The 20,072-nt window shown below is 40.3% G+C and overlaps 1 protein-coding gene across 2 annotated transcripts; it reads left to right on the top strand.

Annotated features, from left to right (window-relative positions):
* Positions 1-2,497: 2,497 nt before the first annotated feature.
* On the top strand, positions 2,498-18,710 carry LOC117964779 (D(2) dopamine receptor A-like). Of its 2 annotated transcripts, none has more exons than XM_059011009.1 (9): positions 2,498-2,640; positions 2,883-3,013; positions 11,123-11,453; positions 15,582-15,691; positions 15,826-15,962; positions 16,734-16,933; positions 17,230-17,316; positions 17,505-17,844; positions 18,146-18,710. In XM_059011009.1, the coding sequence occupies exons 3-9, from the start codon at positions 11,136-11,138 to the stop codon at positions 18,340-18,342; spliced, it is 1,389 nt and encodes a 462-aa protein (XP_058866992.1). In that variant the 5' UTR covers positions 2,498-2,640; positions 2,883-3,013; positions 11,123-11,135; the 3' UTR covers positions 18,343-18,710. The 2 variants fall into 2 exon arrangements, with proteins under 2 accessions (XP_058866992.1, XP_034765359.2); XM_034909468.2 differs by having other exon boundaries at positions 2,883-3,043.
* Positions 18,711-20,072: the final 1,362 nt, after the last annotated feature.

Below are 20,072 nucleotides of genomic sequence, written 5' to 3'. Positions count from 1 at the left end.
CTGGGGAGGGCTGAGTGGCACAGATGGACAGCTAATTCATTAGCCACTCAAGTTTATACACACTTGAGCTATGTTGGGCACACAGAACGACTGGAGCTGAGGCTTGTAGTGGAAAACTGCTACCCAGAGTCTTAGAAAGTGGCAGACGGCAGGCAGTCATGTTTAAAGGCTGGCGTCACTTTTCATTAAAAAGCTCCCTGAAGTACTTTTTTTAAGTTTTGTTTTATTTATTTAATTTAGTAGTCGCCAATTGATTTTACCCCATTTTTTCTCCCAATTTGAAATGGCCAATTGCATTTAGGCTCAGCTCATGCAGCCAACCCAGATACAGCGTCAGAGGACAACGCAGCGCTGGGCAGCTTACAGGCAAGCCCGCAGGCGCCCGGCCAGCCCTCCACCCCCGGGCGGCGCTCGGCCAATTGTGAGCTCCCATCCATGGTCAGCAGTGGAATAGCCTGGACCCGAACCAGAGACCTCCAGGCTATAGGGCGCATCTGGCACTTCTTAACCAGATGCGCCACTCCGGAGCCTGTGTTTAGTTTATTAACCCTCATTTTATATCGAATCCACCTAACTGTGCTGTTCTTTGTGATCGATCTCCTCCTAGCGGCTGACAAATTAGTATATACTGACATTAGCACATACCAGTTGCCTCTCAACTACAGAGCTTGCTCATCAGTTGAACGGTAAGACGTTCCTCTTTGAACCTCATGGTTTGCAGTTTGCGTCCGACCCTTGCCTTTCCATTCAGTGGGCTTGAGATGCCAATTCATTACAGTGGTTCGTTATGGGAAATAACCCTGACCCCCCCCCCCCCCCCCCCCCCCCCATGGATCCCTTGAGACACCTACCAACACCTTGTGGAGTCCATGCCGTGTTGTGTCAAGCCTGTGAGCAGGACAAACGGTGGCCCAACCAGTCACTATTATTATGTTCAGTTGTTCAGTAAAGTAGCCAGGCAAAGTAGATCTTAATTTGAGCCTGCCTACCGTTGCACACGCTTCATATACTGTATAACATGAATGTTTTTTTTTAAAAACGTGGTTAATAGAACTTCATTGTAATGCTTATTATTGTTATTAGTGTATGTGTGGAATGCTGTGAAGGTATATTTTAACATAACGTGGATGCCAATTAAAACTACTGCTTTAAATCCGGCCGCAAGCCTATTTAGAAACCAAGGCCACACCTTATTTAATATAAAAGTTGAGTTGGGGGGGGGGGGGGGCGTTTACGTCATCATCCACGACCAAGCTTCAAAATTAAAAAATTCGACGCCAACTTAACTCCAGGTGTTAAAAACGAAGATCTTGACAGCAAATGACTGTATAGCCTTGACATTTAAGAACGCACATTAAGAGCTACAGTGTATGTTCGTGGCTAAATAGGTTAATTAAAGTGTAGACCGAGAAACACTTTTCAAATGGTCTGGGGAAAAGAACAAAAACTACAGCAGCGTATAAAATGTTTTTTTTTTTTTTTTTTTTTTATAATAGGCCTACACTTTTTTCCCACAGTCTTAAAATAACACAAAACATCTCTAAGTAACAAATTAAGAAAAAAAAAAGATCAACTACAATATTTACATTTGTTTATAAAACAAGCACAGATGATCCTGTTAAACTGTGATACGCATCCTGTTTGATTTACATGTTTAATGGATGCATTCGATGGATGGTCTAATAGATTCTGTGCATACTGATATATGGTTATATATTTATTTATTTAACCAGGAGATTTACCCATTAAGAAAACCGAGGCCTAATTTACAAGGGAGTCCTGGAAAACAATAAAAAAAAAGACAATTGTAATGTACAAACAACACAATAAAAACGTGTGGTTCAGCCGCAGCATACATCTATCTAAAAATACTACAAATCTTTATTATTGTTATTATTTATTTCTTAGCAGACGCCCTTATCCAGGGCGACTTACAATTGTTACAAGATATCACATTATTTTTTTATTTTTTTTACATACAATTACCCATTTATACAGTTGGGTTTTTACTGGAGCAATCTAGGTAAAGTACCTTGCTCAAGGGTACAGTAGCAGTGTCCCCTACCAGGGATTGAACCCACAACCCTCCGGTCAAGAGTCCAGAGCCTTAACCACTACTCCACACTGTTGACTCTTATTGTTAATATTGGACTGCAGGAGAAGCATTAGCAGCAGCCTCTAAGCAATTTATCCAATATGATCTTTAAAACCAGAGAAGGAGAGATTATCAAATCCCATCTCCATGCTCTGATGGAAAACAATTCCACGTCTTCTGGAGTTGATAGACAAAAGATAATTCTCCCGTACGTGCGGAACAGCCAATTCGACACAAAGGACTGGATATCCGGGCTTAACACCTGTGACTCGAGTATCATAAACTGAAAGCAACAAAGATAAGACATGGATTAATACTACTCAAACAGTACAAAATACACCATATGATATTAGGGCACACACACAAAATACATAAATAAACCCTTCTACTTTTTATTTTGAAATAGTATGTGCCTTATTTAGCCTGTGACTGGTGATACGACACGCTACTGTGTAAGGCACATACGAAATAAATACACGAAAACGGCAGGATTGAATGTGTTCAGCGTGTCATCACATGTATTAACAGAACGGGGGATTTCATTAGTAAATACGCTCTCAGTACGCAGACTAAATAGTGGAATTTAAACCCGCCCGCTCAGAGCTGCTGAAAACGAGAGGCTAGGGACAGATTTAATCTGTCACGCGTTTGGTCTTCAGCGCAGTCTGTCAGAAGCAGCGGTTCTGTCAGCGTGTGCTTCGTCTTGTAGTGTTTGCGGACTCTCGAGCAAGTGAGCCTGTTGCATATATTGAGACGAACGGCCTTTTCTTTTCCTTTTTTTTTGTAGCACTGAAAACAAGTCATTCTTCCCGAACGATGTATCGCCGCTTGACAGAGAGGTTGCATTGTCTCTGAAGTGAAACGCAACATTGGGAGCAACAAACTGGGATGGAAAAAAAGTGACTGAGATGCCGAACGGTAATCCTTATTGTTCGTTCTGCAAGTGAGGTTAGCGTGCTGTTATTTATCTTTTATTTTTATGAATGGTGCGTTTTTAATATAATGCTGCTATTGTATCGTGATGGGTTTTTTTGTGTGTGGGTGTATTTGACTTAGTTCACGCAACTTTGGATAACTTATAAGGATATATAGCTTTTAGGATGCAGTTACCACATTAAAAATAAGTGTTTCTGAAAACTAACGCAGATGTGCTTGTTTTATTTTTTATTTTATTTTTCACATTCTTTCTCCATGCTTATACTATGCATTTACCACAGCTGGCCGCCGTTTTTTAATATGCTTTACCGTGCCTCTCAATGCTTTCCAGTGCTATCGATGATTTACCCTGCGTTCACTGTGCTTTATTACCATTTTCTATGCTTTTACAATAGGAAACTAAAAATAAGCATGTGGCAATAGGCAAGTTAGTTTCTCTGAATGTACCCCTACAGCAGCTCCATAAAAGGTGAAAGAACTTCAGTGGTAAACATTTCATGTTTATTTAAAAATCCATTTAACAAAACTGAAAATAATTTAAAAAAAAATAAAAAAATGAAATTAAAAACACACACACACAGAGAGAAATGACAAATAAACTGCAATGCTGGTAGTAATGCAAGTGTTTTCAAAGTCTATATAAAAGCTAGATTCAGCTGTTGCAGTTTCCAAAGGGTTAAGCAATCCCTCAGAACTGGACTCGGTTGAAGTATTCATTATCTTAATTTACTCCGGGCCATTTCTGTTTTTGCATTTTATAGCCAACAGCAAATCACTGTATAGCTACAAGACTTGTGAGTTACAATGCCACTTAGGCAGTCGAAAGCAAATTTATGATGTACTCTAGAATCAATAAAGGGCTCGGAGTGGTAACCACATTCAGATTGCATTAATGTGCGAGTACTTCATGTAATTCAGACACTGACTGAGAAAACATACAGCTATGGCCAAAAGGTTTGCATCACCCTATAGAATGAACTCATTTTGCTTCCTAAAGTCGAACGAAACCCGCTGAATAGTGTTATGTAAACATACTGAATTGCATAGCACTGCTTTGTAGTTTTCCATACACTTAACGAAAAATGTGACATTTCGAAATGTAACATCAAATATTGTGCTACTATTATACTATTGTGCTACTATTTGATTACATTATGTTAAATCAAAGATCTAAATTATGTCCCTATATAGATATAGATATAGATATAGATATAGATATATAGATAGATAGATATATGGATAATGTATAATTTTTTTATGTCTTAATCCTAAAATTATAGGTGTTGCAAAACTTTTGGCCACAGCTCTACTGTAGGGCTTCAGTTTTTAATTGTGAATCAGCTATTATTATTATTATTATTTATTTCTTAGCAGACGCCCTTATCCAGGGCGACTTACAATTGTTACAAGATATCATTAGGTACATTATTTCACATTATACAGATATCACATTATTTTACATACAATTACCCATTTATACAGTTGGGTTTTTACTGGAGCAATCTAGGTAAAGTACCTTGCTCAAGGGTACAACAGCAGTGTCCCCCACTGGGGATTGAACCCACAACCCTCCGGTCCAGAGCCCTAACCACTACTCCACACTGCTGCCCAGCTATACCTTATAACAGTAAATCAATCTCTTGGTGATAAAGTAACACCAGTACAGTATGACATTTTAATATGCAATCTTCAGGAGAAAAAAACAAACAAAACAAAGGACTTATTTGAACTCCTTAGCCTCTGTTACGGTAGAACGATAATGTTTGCCAATATTCTTCGCTTCCATATGCCATCTCTTCAGTTAAAAACCAAAAAACAAAACGCTGCACTGAAATTCATGTTGAGAGAGAAAGAAACTAGCACTGTCATCGTAATAGATTGAGGGAACATCTGCCAATTATGATTAGAATATGGAGATTTACTTTAAATAGATAGACAAGAGGTAACAAAGAAAAACAGCAAATGAAGTGGGGCCAGGCGGAAGCCTATCAGAGTAAATGACCAATTATTTGTTCCCTTTACCTAGCTCATAACAGCTCTTTAGAAAAGCCTTCAAATACAACTAAAAGCATGCATATGCATAATATATTCCCTTTATTATTAAACAGTGAGAAGTGGAAACCTGTACACTGTTCACGAAAGCCTTTGAATGCAACTAAAATCGTGCACATCATACCTAGTAATATACACATCCAGAAACTTATTACTAGAAAGCAAGAAAGAATATAGACTCTTCATGACAGGCTTCAAGCACGACTGAAAACACGCACAGGCTAGTACAGTAATATCATACAGCCATGTGCACATGTATTAGAACACCCCATCGCGTCTGTAGTTTTGATTTGTTGTGCAGATGAAATCAAACCCCTGGAACTGAAAATCTGGGAACATTGTCCAAATAGGCCTCACATGCAATTCATTTAAAATTAGTAAAATAGCAAGAGAAAAGGAAATCCACAAATGGTCAAATGCACGAGACTTGGAGGAAGAGGAAGCTGGCTTGGACGTGGGCTCGGAGGACGCCCACTGAACCTTCGAGTCTCGTGAGCCATGTGGGGGATTGATGTGTTGAGGTGAAAAGCGATTGGGCATTTCAAATTGGGAGAAAATTGGGGAGGGTGATAATAATTGGACACACTAAATATCTTAACTATTCTATGGTGTTTCCAATCATTCTGAGTGGTTCTGAGTGCTCCAATATTACTTAACCTCATTCTCTAAAAAGCCTTTACCTTGCTTTGAACTTGCGTTGAGCTTTCAGTGTGATTTTTTTAACTCTTTTTTATTTTAAATACCGGGGCGAGGTAACCCCCACTCCTTTTTCTCTTTTGTTGTTATCTTTTTATATTTGTAAGCATGCGTGTTTCTGTTGCCCTTGGTGTAGTAAGCATGTTTGTAGCGTGTTGGGCAGTCTGAATGAAGTTCCTTATGGCACCTAAAATGGACCTCATGCTTCATGGTGTAACGCACACCCCAGAGGTTACTGTGCAAACAATTTACATCAACTCAAAAAAAGCTTTGTTAAATGAATCTAAACTGACTGTCCTGTGGCTGTGATTTATTGCTTTGTGGCAGCTTGCCTAATGTCCTAGTTTCTGTTCATTAACTGTGTTCATTTCACTTTTCAATGCATTGCATTATATTGCATTGCAGGACATCAATCAGCATGGCTCTAAATAGTATTTGCTTGCACTCCACAATGCATTCTCTTATCTTTCATTAAGTTTAGTACCAGGAGTGGCACTGTTTTTACAGCGCATGGCTCAATAACTTGCCAATCACTTACTTTCATTTAAGCCTTCCTGAAAGTCACTAGTTAGTATGAGGGCTTGTTCCATCTGCACAAATACATTGCTGTGAAGGAGGCTGTGTGGTCCAGTGGTTAAAGAAACCACCTCAGCCACTGGCTCATTGTGTGACCCTGAGCAAGTCACTTAACCTCCTTGTGCTCTGTCTTTCGGGTGAGACGTAGTTGTAAGTGACTCTGCAGCTGATGCATAGTTCACACACCCTAGTCTCTGTAAGTCGCCTTGGATAAAGGCGTCTGCTAAATAAACAAATATATTGCTGTCTTTAACATTATTAACAGTGTTATGTTGACCTTTTAAACTGGTATGCAGTAACATTATAATATCTTTAAACAGTGCCTTTCAAAGTTGACCTCCATCACAAAGCACTTTACAGAGGTAGGCTGTGAACTGTGTGTTATATGCAGAGTCGCTTACAATAGGACATTGATTTAACATCTTATCCACAGGACGGAGCACAAGGAGGTTAAGTGACTTGCTCAGGGTCACACAGTGAGTCAGTCAGTGGTAGAGGTGGGATTTGAACCGGTGACCTTCTGGTTACAAGCCCTGGACTTTAACCACTGGACCACACTGCCTCCTATGTACGCAGTAACGTTATTTTAACTCTCTCATGCATGGCAACCTTGTATGGAGACGGATTAAAAAAAAACTGAATCTTTAAATGGGGACATATGGAAGATGGTAATACATTATAGCCTCATATGAGGATGCTATATGTACAGCGGTATCGGCGCTATGCTATAGTGCGAGAGGTTCCGGGTTCGCGCCCACCCTTTGCCTGTGTGTGGATTGCCTCGTCCTGTGTGATGCACCTGCCTGCGGTGTCAGAATTGGGATGCAGGTACGCCCTTCTATTCCGATGTCCCGTTTTTTTTGTTCCTCAGAGGTGGAAACCTTACTGGTCATTGATATCATTCAGCCAGAAACCACTCCATCAGATCATCAAAATAGTTATAAAAACTCAATTTTATAGTCATAAAAAGAGTGCTGCACTTTTAAGAATATACTGTAACATAATAAACGTATATATGAACAATGCACTAGGTGCTCGCTCTCTCTCTCTCTCTCTCTCTCTCTCTCTCTCTCTCTCTCATACATACACTGAGACTGTGTTACCAAGGTTTCCATCTCCACCCACACCCTTTTCACTTCCTGCTCCATGTCACCGTGGAGACAGTGTAGACTACAGTGGTATCACAGTCAATACTCTTTATACAGATGGATGTGTTGAAGATAGCAAGGTATTGACTGGAGAAAGTATGTTTATAGACAATTCTATGAAGATAGATAGATAGCGCAGCAGTGTGGAGTAGTGGTTAGGGCTCTGGACTCTTGACGGGAGGGTCGTTGGTTCAGTCCCAGGTGGGGGACACTGCTGCTGTACCCTTGAGCAAGGTACTTTACCTAGATTGCTCCAGTAAAAACCCAAATGTATAAATAGGTAATTGTATATAAGAATAATGTGATATCTTGTAACAATTGTAAGTCGCCCCGGATAAGGGTGTCTGCTAAGAAACAAATAACAATGATAGTAGATAGATCAATCTTTTTTATCTATGAGAGAGAGGTTAGCTGGCCCACAGCTAACCTACAATAACTACAATTAATATTGAAGAGAAAGTGCTAGAGCTTCAAATGACATTTTTACTTTACAGACTGGGTAAGATTTAGAAATCTTGTAGCAGAACAAGCAATCAATGATTTGACCATATTGCATGTTTTTTTTACATACCTGATAAAGAATGCAGAGCTTGAAAAGAGGTCATGATTTCAATCTCCCTGTGCCTGGAACTAAAGAAGCAGCTTTTCAAGGTTTCATTCTTCAGATCCTGTGCGCTCCAACCTCAACCTCTGCTTTAATAGATGAAAACAAATCCATAATTGCTTAACCCTCAAACCATTTTTGACGTAATTGCCTGACTAGAGTCAAGTAACAAAAATAACATGACATCAATCTGCAAAGTGCCTCCTGCAGAAAGCGCTGTACAGATGAATAATGGTTTGCTTTAGCTGGCTTCCTGATGCAGGACTAATGTCATATTTCCATCAGCACCATCAACCCTGTCTGAGTTTTAAGTGGTTCCTGCTAACAAAATAATCGCATTCATGTGCTATGCCATGCACATCCATTTACTATGTAGGGCTGAAATGTGTAGTTTTGAATCTATGATAAATTGTATGACACTAGATTTAAGAAATGTATTTGGAAGCCTTACTTTCATGGTCCTTTCAGTGAAACTGTCCCCACACCTTCAGGGCCTAATTTCCTACTAGCTGTCAATAACCAATCAGCTGTTTCTCATAAGCCAATGCACTAATATTTCATTGTAGATATAACTTGCTGTAATCCTAACTTGTTGCATCCTAGTTCACATTGCATATTAGTAGTATTATTTGCACTGTAAACTACACTGTATTTAAATATGAAGCTTGCATTCCAACCCTTTACTACCCTGTAACACCTGTAAGTCATCTTAGATAAAGGTGTCTGCAAAATAAATAAATAAATAAATAATAATATACTGAGCATCAAAAGAAACGTATCACTTATATTTTAGCATCAAAACTAACGTATCACTAGATGTGATTGAAAAATAACTCCTGTTTTAGAGCAGGTGCAGTGACTTTTTATTGTGCTGATTAACAATTGACATCGCGAAGATGCTGCAAAATGATCTGTTCGTGGCCTGTCATTGACAGGGAGTGTCTGGTTATACCGTCTCGACCAGGTTTGAAATTGCTGGCTGTGAGCACCCAAGACGGCGAGCCACAGCACGCTGCCCTAGTCCAGCCTCCAACATACCGATCGCACGAAGGCGCTGCTCTCTTGACAAACGTGGCATGTTGTTTTTTTTCTGTGATTTTTCTTTATTGCTTTTATTCAAGCTTGCAATTCAACAGCTGAAATCACTCCATATCCAGTGTATATTGATGCTCGGAATAATAATAATAATAATAATAATAATAATAATAATAATATTAATAATAATAAACTGATACACTTTGCATGCTTTGATCCGAAGACACTGCTGAGGTAAAAATGACAAATTTACTCAAAGACTGCTTGAAATGTATCCGGTGACAAAATTGCAATATATACTGAGATAGTATATCAATCACTATCAAAAAGATGCAATGCAGAGGGGACCCATGCATAAAATCTGCTATAAATGCAACACGCTCTCTACTGCACAGAACAGTGTTTCTCCCTTACCTTAAACTTACTGTAAGAATTACACTTCTCCACCTTATTCAAAATGAAAGAATATTTGAATAGTTGTTGAGTTTTGAAACAATACTCCAGTGTTTAACAGTATACACTCTGTGTGTCCATACACACACATTTTAAAGGACTTCAGAATGGCTTCTTTCATTTGCTGCGTGTCCCAACCATGACCTCAGCTTAATGGGGAAAATAAATCAATTTCTGGTTAACTTCAAGCAACCCTCAAACAAAATGCCATCAATCTCATAGCTATCGCACTAAGTACAGATTCATGGCTGTATGTGTTTGGTCCTGTAAGAAAAAACACACAGCAGTTTATCATTTCTGGGATGTGGGAAATAAAATCGTAATGAGTATGAGGTCTCCAAAGACATCGAACATGAAGAATTGCCCTGAATAGGTTTGAGTTAATGAGATGTCCGACATGGAAAAGGTACGGCTCATTTCTGTACCACTTCTCTGGGAAATGTTTGAGGGTCATGTTTTTTTCTCGTTTTGAATCTGATTTATGTGTGAAATATTTCTTCTAAAAACTACTGTTGAACAAAAGGAGAAACGAAGCACATTTCACAAGCTGAAAACAATGTGTATATTTAAGCAACATATTCCAAAACACTGCAAGTGAAATGCTACCAGTTCTAAAAACAAATTCTAAAATTAAAGAATACCCCACAAAATACTAGGGTTGTGAGACTGACGCAGTGCGATTATGCAACAGATGTCGCAACTTTGCAATCCTGTTTTTTCTCACCACCCTTGAAATGGCTGCACTTCATTAGTCCTGCCACCAGATGGCAAAAGAGAGCAGATAATGCATTAAACAAAACAGCAGGGAGCGCTGTGGACTTAAAAAGACAGTCATGCATTTTGAGAGCCGTTATGTACATGTGATGGTCCTGATGGACTGCTTGTATGATGCATAAGATCAAATGATCATTTAATGATGGACTATTTTGTTAAAGGCATAAATTATATGGGAAAGGGAGTGTATGTAAAACTGTAAAACACACATAGTCTTCATTCAAGAACCACCTGGTGAACTACAACGAGCTATGCTGTGCTTCTGTCTCGTATCATGATGGAAACGATACAGACATCTGTTACGATATATCATATTAAGAAAGCATTGCAATTCATCGATACACAATGAATTGTTACACCCCTATCAAATACAAATATATATCTTTTTTTTTTTTTTTTTAAGATATTCTTGAACTGTTTTATCCCATTTGTTGGTTTTCCGTATTGAATGTACTTTGAGATGAAAAGCTGCAGGACACAACCCTGACAAACCTCTTAATCTGTATTTCTGTATACACTCAAAATGGAATACACGTCATGCATGTTTTTTGCATTTTGATTTTGAATGTGCTGCTCAAATTTGTTTGTCATCAACTGCAATGACCACCCCTCTAAGGATTTTTTTCTTTAACAATCAGGATTAATCACAACAAACCGGGATATTTTAGATGGCCGTAATCATAATCAACTAATCATAAATTCTATGCTCGATTTTTCGACTGAATTCAACTAACAGCTTCCTCTTACTCGCAGGTCTGGCAGCGGGATGGCATTGGCGAAGGGTTTGCTGTTACTGCTGAACGAGAGCCAGGCTGGTTTGGCAGCGGCTCAGGGGAACGGCACAGCAGACTGGGGAAGAGGAGGAGGGAACGGCACAGACCAGGAACGCCGGCATTTCTACAACTTCTACGCCATGCTGCTCACCCTGCTCATCTTCACCATCGTGTTCGGGAACGTGCTGGTGTGCATGGCCGTGTCGCGAGAGAAAGCTCTCCAGACAACCACCAACTACCTGATCGTCAGCCTGGCCGTGGCCGATCTTCTCGTGGCCACGCTGGTCATGCCATGGGTCGTGTACCTGGAGGTGAGATCTCAGCGAGACTCCTTTAAAAATGTTTATAATACAGAAAAGTAGCGTTGTCTCCGAAGCTACTGAGTAGAGACAGTCCATATCCGAGGATAACTGAATTCCTCGGAAATCTCGGAATTCGCTAGATCCCGCGGAATTCGCAGTCTTCCATAAATTCGCAGCTAAATCTTACCAGTTATCATAGTCATTAAAAAGAAACTGCGGGCTCCCGAGTGGTGCATCCAGTAAAGGTGCTCCACGTGGAGTGCAGGATGCGCTCTAGTCTGGATGTCACAAGTTCGAATCCAGGCTATTCCACAGCCGACCGTGGACGGGAGCTCCTAGGGGGTGGGCACAATTGGCCGAGCGTCGCCCGGGGGGAGGGAGGGTTAGGTTTGCCAGGGTGTCCTCGGCTCACCGCGCACCAGCGACCCCTGTAGTCTGGCCGGGCGCCTACGGGCTTGCCTGTAAGCTGCCCGAGAGCTGCGTTGTCCTCCGACGCTGAGTCAAAAATGCTTGCTATATTAAATTGGTTAACCCATAAATTTAAAGTGCTTAACCCATAAATTGTTTTATATTATTATCTTTACTTGATTTTACAAGCCATTAGTAATACACATACTAAACACATAAAATGCACCACAGAACACTCTGCAGTTTAAATGTCAGCAGTTTTTGCATATTTCCCTGCAGATCTGGACTGCCTCTAGCCATGAGCCCTTAAAATATTTAAGTGCAGTCAGAAAACTCATGCATTAGATTATGTATTAAAACAGACTTGACAACTCTATTGCTTTATACATATTTTCGTGACATTCTTTGGCCGTTGGCCTCACCTTTCGAGGTTCCTTGCCCATAAATTAGCTTGCAGATAAGTAGAGAGGCTGACCGTAGGGAAAGCCATGGGCAGGTGGACAGGATAGCTGCCCTCCCCGTTGGACGAAGCCAAAAAAAGCAGATGGAGGCTGGGGGGGAGGAGGAGGCGCACTCTGGCACAGAGCAGGGGTTGATAGGTCAGATTTGTAACGTGTGCAAAGGACAGTCCTTCCTCCCAGACCTGTTTTTAAACTTCATCTAATGTCGTTTGAAGACGCTTTAAAAATGCAATAACGGGTTAACTCAGAAAAGCTTTATATTCTTGAAAGGGGTGGCCTTTCAAGAACTTTCTTTGTGGTTTCTAATTAAAAAACACTAGGAGGTCTTAGATGTAATATCTTTCTTTAGATCAATTTGAAGCGCTGAAGCGCCCATCACACTAGAAATGTACTTCCCTGCACAGCAGGTTTTATGCCCTCGCTTCCAACATTAGGCACATTAGGAGACACTATAAAAGGATGAGGACATCAAAAAAAGGAGTTTGTTTTGAGAGTTGCAAGTGCTGTTGCTCAAATAGATTTTGTGTTCATATGACCAGTTTTCTGCAGAAATAACAAAACAGCTGTTTCTTTTCAACACTCTTTGCTATTACCTGCTTAGTGGATTTCAAAAGGCTTTGAAAGGCTGGCGTTTTTGACAGGCATTATCTAAAACAGGGGTCTGCAACCCTGGTCCTGGAGAGCTCCTATCCAGCAGGTTTTATAGCTGTCTTTACATCATCAATGGCTAAAGTAGGGTACTTGGACCAAGGGCTTCCTGAGAGAGGGTGTTGCCCACAGTTCCATGAAGTTGTGGGATATGTTTTAGCTTCACTGTAGGTGGAGTTGAGGGCAGGCTACTCGATTGACAGGGTTAAGAAAGCATAATAGATTAATTAACCCCTGCCAATCATTTCGCTTTTCCATCAACAAGCCCATCTCCTAGCTTTTGTAAACCACTCTGTTGTGTGAGTGAGTTCACCAGGGAAAGGAGCTAAACTCTGCATAAAAAAAATAAAAAATAAAGACTGTGTAGCGTTGTTAATAAAACAAAAAGTTGCTTGTATTTGCTAGAGGGGAGGAAGGACTAGCTCTCCCTACGTTAATCATAGATGGTGTAGAGACAAGTTTTAGGTCTCAGAGTAGTCAGGCTTTTTGTTGGCTTTTGTTTGTGTTCTTAAAGGCCCAGAGGCTTATAGTTTTGCTTTGCCAAATAAAAAAGCGCTGGTAGCACTAAAACCTGTGTTAAAGGGGCTGTCTCCACCTTCACCCACATGCAGAAATAATGACAGTGTCCTGCCACCCTGACCACAGGGGGCGCTATATCACAGTGCTAACCAAGGCTTTTAAATTCTTATTTCTTATTAGTAACAATATCACTGCCCCCACTGTTTGTCTTTTTTAGTTTTTTTATCCGCTTCATGTTTTAGTATTTAGTATATAGAATAGATGTTTTCTATCCTATTTTCCAAAAAAGTGAACTTAGCTGGAAAATATATAAAACTATAAACTGTCTATGAATCAGATCCACCTCCAACAGGACAGCCCATTACAGCCTTGGACAGAAGGAGGCTGCAAAACCATGGCATGTTGCGATGCTGGTGTATTGGCATGTTTATTTTTATTTTTTTTGCACACTATGCAAAGTTAACAGATGAATTATGCATTTCATATCAAGTGCATGGCTGCCACCCAAAGCTGTCAACCTTCTCCAACTCAACTGGTCTAATTATGCCATGCAGAGATGCAAGGCATTAATAATAAATGGCAGATGAGCCGCATTTCTGTCTTGACATGAGATGAAAGTCATTATAAAGTGCAGGAAAGGCGAGATTGCAGTAAACAACCCTAATCAACTGAATGAGTTTGATTTAGCATCCGAGTTCGAATGAATGTGATGCTGGTAGAAGGTACAGGGCCATATTCTGATTGACAAGTTCAAGGAATAAAACATTTCTAATTATAAGCATGATTTAAGTCTGAACTGTCCTACCTTTTTTACAGCTATGGCCAAAAGTTTTGCATCACCTTGAATTTTAGGATTGAGACATAATGAGTTCATTCTTTCGGGTGATGTAAAACTTTTGGCCAGTGCTGTACAATTTTAAAAAAAACTCTTTTTCCTCTGAAAATTTTCCCCTGCCTTGGCACTTACTACAAATTAGGCCCATGGCGAGCAGCTGGATGACTCCTGAGAACTAATTATCGAAACCAGCTGATTATTTATTTATGTCTTTGCAGATGTTCTTTCAGAAAAGATTGTTTGACCTACTGTGTGTTCGCTTTGCTCCCCCACTCCTTTATAGCTGAAATAATTATTCCTGAGAACTGTTTTTTTTTTTTTTTTTAAAGGAATTTTAGAAAGTTGTTTGGGATGTGATGTTAGGTTGCTGCACGTAGTGTAACTGGGAACTGTTTTTTTTTATTTTAATTGTAATTTATTTTATTTTTAAGCACTAATGTTAGGTTGATGTGCATAGTGTACTGGGAACTTTTTTTTTCAATGAATGTTAGATATGGTAAATCAAAGCACATAAAAAAAGAGAGAAACGTAAAGAGTAAAAAAGGATCAGTGACGGCTATTTGCCCAGCCTGACCTTTGTTTGTGTATTTTTTGTGTTCGTGATTTTTGTTATGTTCAAATCTTTTATTTTCGCTCGGTGAGCAAGTGTGTTTTTTTGTTTAAATATTTTATTTATGTGTGTTGTGCTGAATAAAAACGGCCCAGCCTTTACCTGCAGTACTTCCCTGGTGTCAGTTTCCTTCCTGCTTCTGCCTGACGTCAGACCACTCAGTCAACCTGTCTCAAGGGAACATTTGGTCTGAATCGCCCAGTGATAAACACATGAAAACTCAACGTTAAAGATACTGAAAGGATTTCTAATCGTTTATTCTTTGAATGTATTAAGTTTCTTTCTGTATGTCTAAATGTAGCTCTTTAGTTCTAGATCAGACGTGTCAAACTCAGTTCCTGGAGGGCCACAGTCTCTTCCGGAGGGCCACAGAGCTCTCAGTTTCTTAATTGGTCTAATTATTTGATTAACTTCTCTCCAGGCCTCAAAATGTTTCCCACCTTGAATCAATTTTTTAAAATCAACTGTGAAAGATTTTGAAGAAATATGAGACACATCCAATTGAACAAATAATTAGATCAGTTAAGTTGAGTGAGAGCTGCAGTTGGAATGAAAACCAGAAGACCCTGCAGGGGCCCTCGAGGACCGGAGTTTGAGCCCCCCGCTGCTCCGGAGGGTTTCTGTTTCCTTGACCCTCCTCGTTCTCTTCCTGGCAGGTGGTGGGCGAGTGGCGCTTCAGTCTGATTCTCTGTGATGTCTTCGTCACCCTCGATGTCATGATGTGCACGGCCAGCATCCTTAACCTCTGTGCGATCAGCATTGACAGGTAACTACAGTACAGCGCTGATAGACTAACAAGCTTAATACAAACGCAAACGTTATTCCATTTCATAATATTGTTTTTTTGAACGGTATGTCTCAATAAAACGCTACAGTAACCGTGTTGGTGCTGTGTTGTAGGTACACGGCAGTTGCCATGCCGATGCTCTATAATACCCGGTACAGTTCAAAGCGCAGGGTTACGGTGATGATTGGAGTGGTGTGGGTGCTTTCCTTCGCAATCTCCTGCCCTTTGCTTTTCGGACTCAACAACACAGGTGAATCATAATTCTTACCAGTACTGCGAATCCCTTCTACTTCAATTATTTTAAAACAAATACAGTACCATCGACTCATTGTTCTTTTTGTAATACTGTCAATATAATTGGCTTGAGGAAAAAGGATATATTTTTCTATGCCCCTTTTGCTCAGATATTGTGCGTGTGTGTGTATATATAGATAGATAGATAGATAGATAGATAGATATACTGTTTGTAGTAGATTACATCAAACCAACATTATTCATAGTACATTATTCATACAGTTTTGGCCAAAAGTTTTACATCACCCTATAGAATAAACTAATTTGGCTTCATGAAGTCGAATGAAACCTGCTGAATAATGTTACATTAATTGAATTACACACCGCTTTCTAGTTTGCCATATACTTAACGAAAAACTTACAAACATGTGAAAAATGTGACATTTCGAAATCTAACACGAAACGTACCACTTTGTGGCTTCTGGTTGACTTTTGTCATCTAATTTTTTGTAGTTTCTTTGATGACATGATGTTATATAAATAAATTACGTTCATACACCTTTTAAAAAAAAAAAAAAAAAAAAACTTTATCCAAACATTCTAGGTGATGCAAAACTTTTAGCCATAGCTGTACATATATTTAAAGTAATTCCACAATAACAGTGACCATACAAATTGGGAACAGTGTTTCATTTTCCACATACGACATTTATTAAACAACGTCTGTGAGAAGTAAGCTCAAACGACAGCTGTTGTGTAAAGTATTGTGCCGTGACATGTTTTGCAGTGACGAGAGAGCTTACGAAGTGCAGCATTGCTAACCCTGCCTTTGTGGTGTACTCCTCCATCGTCTCGTTCTACGTTCCCTTCATCATCACACTGCTGGTCTACGTGCAGATCTACGTGGTGCTGCGGCGGCGACGGAAACGCGTGGCCACGCGACGCAACAGCACGGGAGCCAGGCCCGACCCACAACCCTCCATCAAGGTGCTGCTGGTATTTATACGAATGCATACACAGCAGTCCGCAAATTCATTAGAACGTCCCATTGTGGAAACAACTTCGAGAACAATAGTGTGCCCCAGAGATTTTGAGACACAAACACTGTGCCAAAAAGCTGCCAAGCTATTATTGACGCCAAAGGTGGCCGTATTAAATATTAGCATGAAAGGCATTTTCAGACACTTTCCAACGAGCTGTGTTTTTAGTCATGTGAAATGAGTTTGCAAAAACGAATAACTGATTTCTGCCGTACATTCATGCATTTTTCTTCTGATATCCAGAACAAATGTACTCACCCAGAGGATGTCCAGTTGTGCACTTTGATTGTGAAATCCAACACCAGTTTCCCACCCAACAGAAAAAAAGTGGTGAGTATTTTTTTAAATTGCTTTAATACGCTCTCTGTTTCCTTACTAGCATCAGAGCAAACCACAAGACACTTTTCAGCACCTTGTGGAGTCTTTGCCATGTCATGTCAAGGCTGTGTGCAGAGCACAGTGTCCAGGCAGTGTGTGTTACTTGATTTTCACCCCTTGCTTTGTGTACCCGTTGACAGACCCTGGTAAAAGAAGCTGTGGTTCACCCATCAGAGCCAGATCGAGTTTGCTTCCTAGCTGAGCCGGAAAGGACCAGACCAAAGACCACCCTCCTGGGGCTCCAGTCCGTGTCTCAGGCCCCCTCCCGGCCCTTACCCAGTGGAGCAGGCCTGCCCTCCCCTGTGGAAGTGCCGGCCGTGCCCCTGGAACTCAACGGCCACCCCAGACTGAAGCGGGCCTTCGAGGTGCCCCGTGCCACCGGGGATGAAAACGAGAAACCCACCCTCAAATCCACAGTCAAGGGCCGGTTATCCCAGCAGAAAGAGAAGAAAGCCACACAGATGCTGGCCATCGTCCTGGGTGAGTTTGTAGAGGGGTGTCGCGTCAGTGGGCTTGGTCACGTCCTCAAATAAACTACAAAATGAAACCGCAAAATGAAGCCATAATAGTAGTACAATATTATTCCATGTTCGATTTCGAAACATTTAATTTATTTTTTATTTCTCAGTTTTTTGTTAAATATACGGAAAACTACAAAGCAGTATGTAAGTCAATGTGTTTGACTTTGTGAAGGAAAATGTGTTAATTCTATAGGGTGATGCAAAACTTTTGCAGCTGTAGCAAATTCAAACCCTCACCTTTACCTCTTTTCTTTCTCCAGGCGTCTTCATCATCTGCTGGCTGCCTTTCTTCATCACGCACATCCTGCGGGTCCACTGCCTGCAGTGCTACATCTCCCCGGAGCTCTACAGCACCGCCACCTGGCTGGGCTACGTCAACAGCGCTGTCAACCCCATCATCTACACCACCTTCAATGTGGAGTTCCGCAAAGCCTTCATAAAGATCCTGCACTGCTGAGTGAGAGGGTCAGGATACAGGGTGAAGAGAGGGGTGGGGGGCACTCAGCCAGGGCTTCCCAAACCCGGTCCTCGGGACCCCAGAAATTGAGAGCTGCAGCTCATTGAACTAAACTCGTAATTGAACAATTTGGCCTTTTTAGTTGTTCTCAGCTCTTAGAAAAAGCTGCAGAAGTTAACTGTAACATTTTATAAGTACCTGGACATCTGCAGCTTTTGGGAAGCCCCGTACTAAACCCTGGATAACTAGATGTACCTCAGTATTTTATGGTTATCCCTCCTTCCCCCACTTTGAAAAATCCTAACTTGCTGTATATCATGGAGGGAATAAATTATGTGAAACAGTAATCGGATAACGAAGTGCCAGAACACAGATGTTTTAAATTGGTATAATCAGTGCTAAAAAAAAATTGAAAACACTGATTAGTTGTTCTTTTTTTATGAAAACGCACTTCTACCTGAGACAGTGATTTTGAGGATCAAAGTGCTCACCAAGACTTCAAAATGGAATGGAAATGTGCCGAGAGTCTCGACTGATTTCAAAGCGACTTCAACTCAGTCCTACTGACATATGGAAACAGTGTACGGGACTGGAATAGGACTGCTGAACTGTTTTTGAGTAAGGGGAGTTTTAAATAACCCTCCTTAATGAAGAAATGCTGAGAAATAAAATAATAATCAAACTCGTTGTCTGTGGATTTGCTTTCTCAACCTGATGTATATGATGAGCATACGTAAGCTATAAATAAACAATTATTTGTTTAGCTTAATTTCTGTTCTTATCAACTTATTTGTAGATATATTATCCTAAACAGAGCAATGGCAAAAAGGTTTGGCATCACCCTATAGAATTAACACGTTTTGCTTCATAAAGGCGAACGAAACCTGCTGAATAATGTTACGTTAACATATTGAATTACATACCGCTTTGTAGTTTTCCATGTACTTTAACAAAAACTGATCACAGTAAATGACACATCTTGAGGTGATCTAACACATTTGCACACTACTGTGTTTGAAGATAATTTGTTTTTTTAGCATCAATAGCTTCGGTAAATGCTATTTGAATATTTTCAGTTATCTTTAAATCATTCTATCTTAAAAACAAATGCAGAGAGTATAGAGTATAGTGCAAATATAGTGCATTTCGTTATCATGTATTTCAAATACAGTAGCGGTATGGAAAAGATGGCTTCTCTGTGAAATGTGAGAGGCTTTGACTAGCTCTGACTCTTTGTGTGTCAGCAGTAACCCTATGCATTGGCCTGTATCCAGTATCAAAGCCTGGGCTCTCATCTGATGCCAATCTGATCTATAATGCAACACCTCGCTGTGTCAAACTGATGACTCCCCTTTACACGACCAGCCCTGGGGTGTCAGCTTCTGGCAAACACGCTCTCCCAGTCCAGGGTGTCTAAGGTATATTACTATCAGTGCTGGGGAAGGTACTTAAAAAAAGAAATCTGTTAAAAAAAACTGTATCTAGTTACAGGGACTTAATGCTTTGTAACCTGTTACAGTTACACATACGGCAGTGTGCAAATGTATTAGAACACCCCATTGCTTCTGTAGTTTTGATTTGTTGTGCAAATGAAATCAAACAACTGGCACTGAAAATCTTGTCAAAATAGATTAGTGGTTGACTGATTTAATTGATGACTTTAATAGGCCACCCCTGCAATTCATTTCAAAGAGTAAGAGAAAAGGAACACACAGCCACACCATGTTAAC

Source organism: Acipenser ruthenus, chromosome 41 (assembly GCF_902713425.1).
Source record: "Acipenser ruthenus chromosome 41, fAciRut3.2 maternal haplotype, whole genome shotgun sequence".
NCBI lineage: Eukaryota > Metazoa > Chordata > Actinopteri > Acipenseriformes > Acipenseridae > Acipenser > Acipenser ruthenus.
This window is presented reverse-complemented; position numbering and strand designations above follow the sequence as displayed.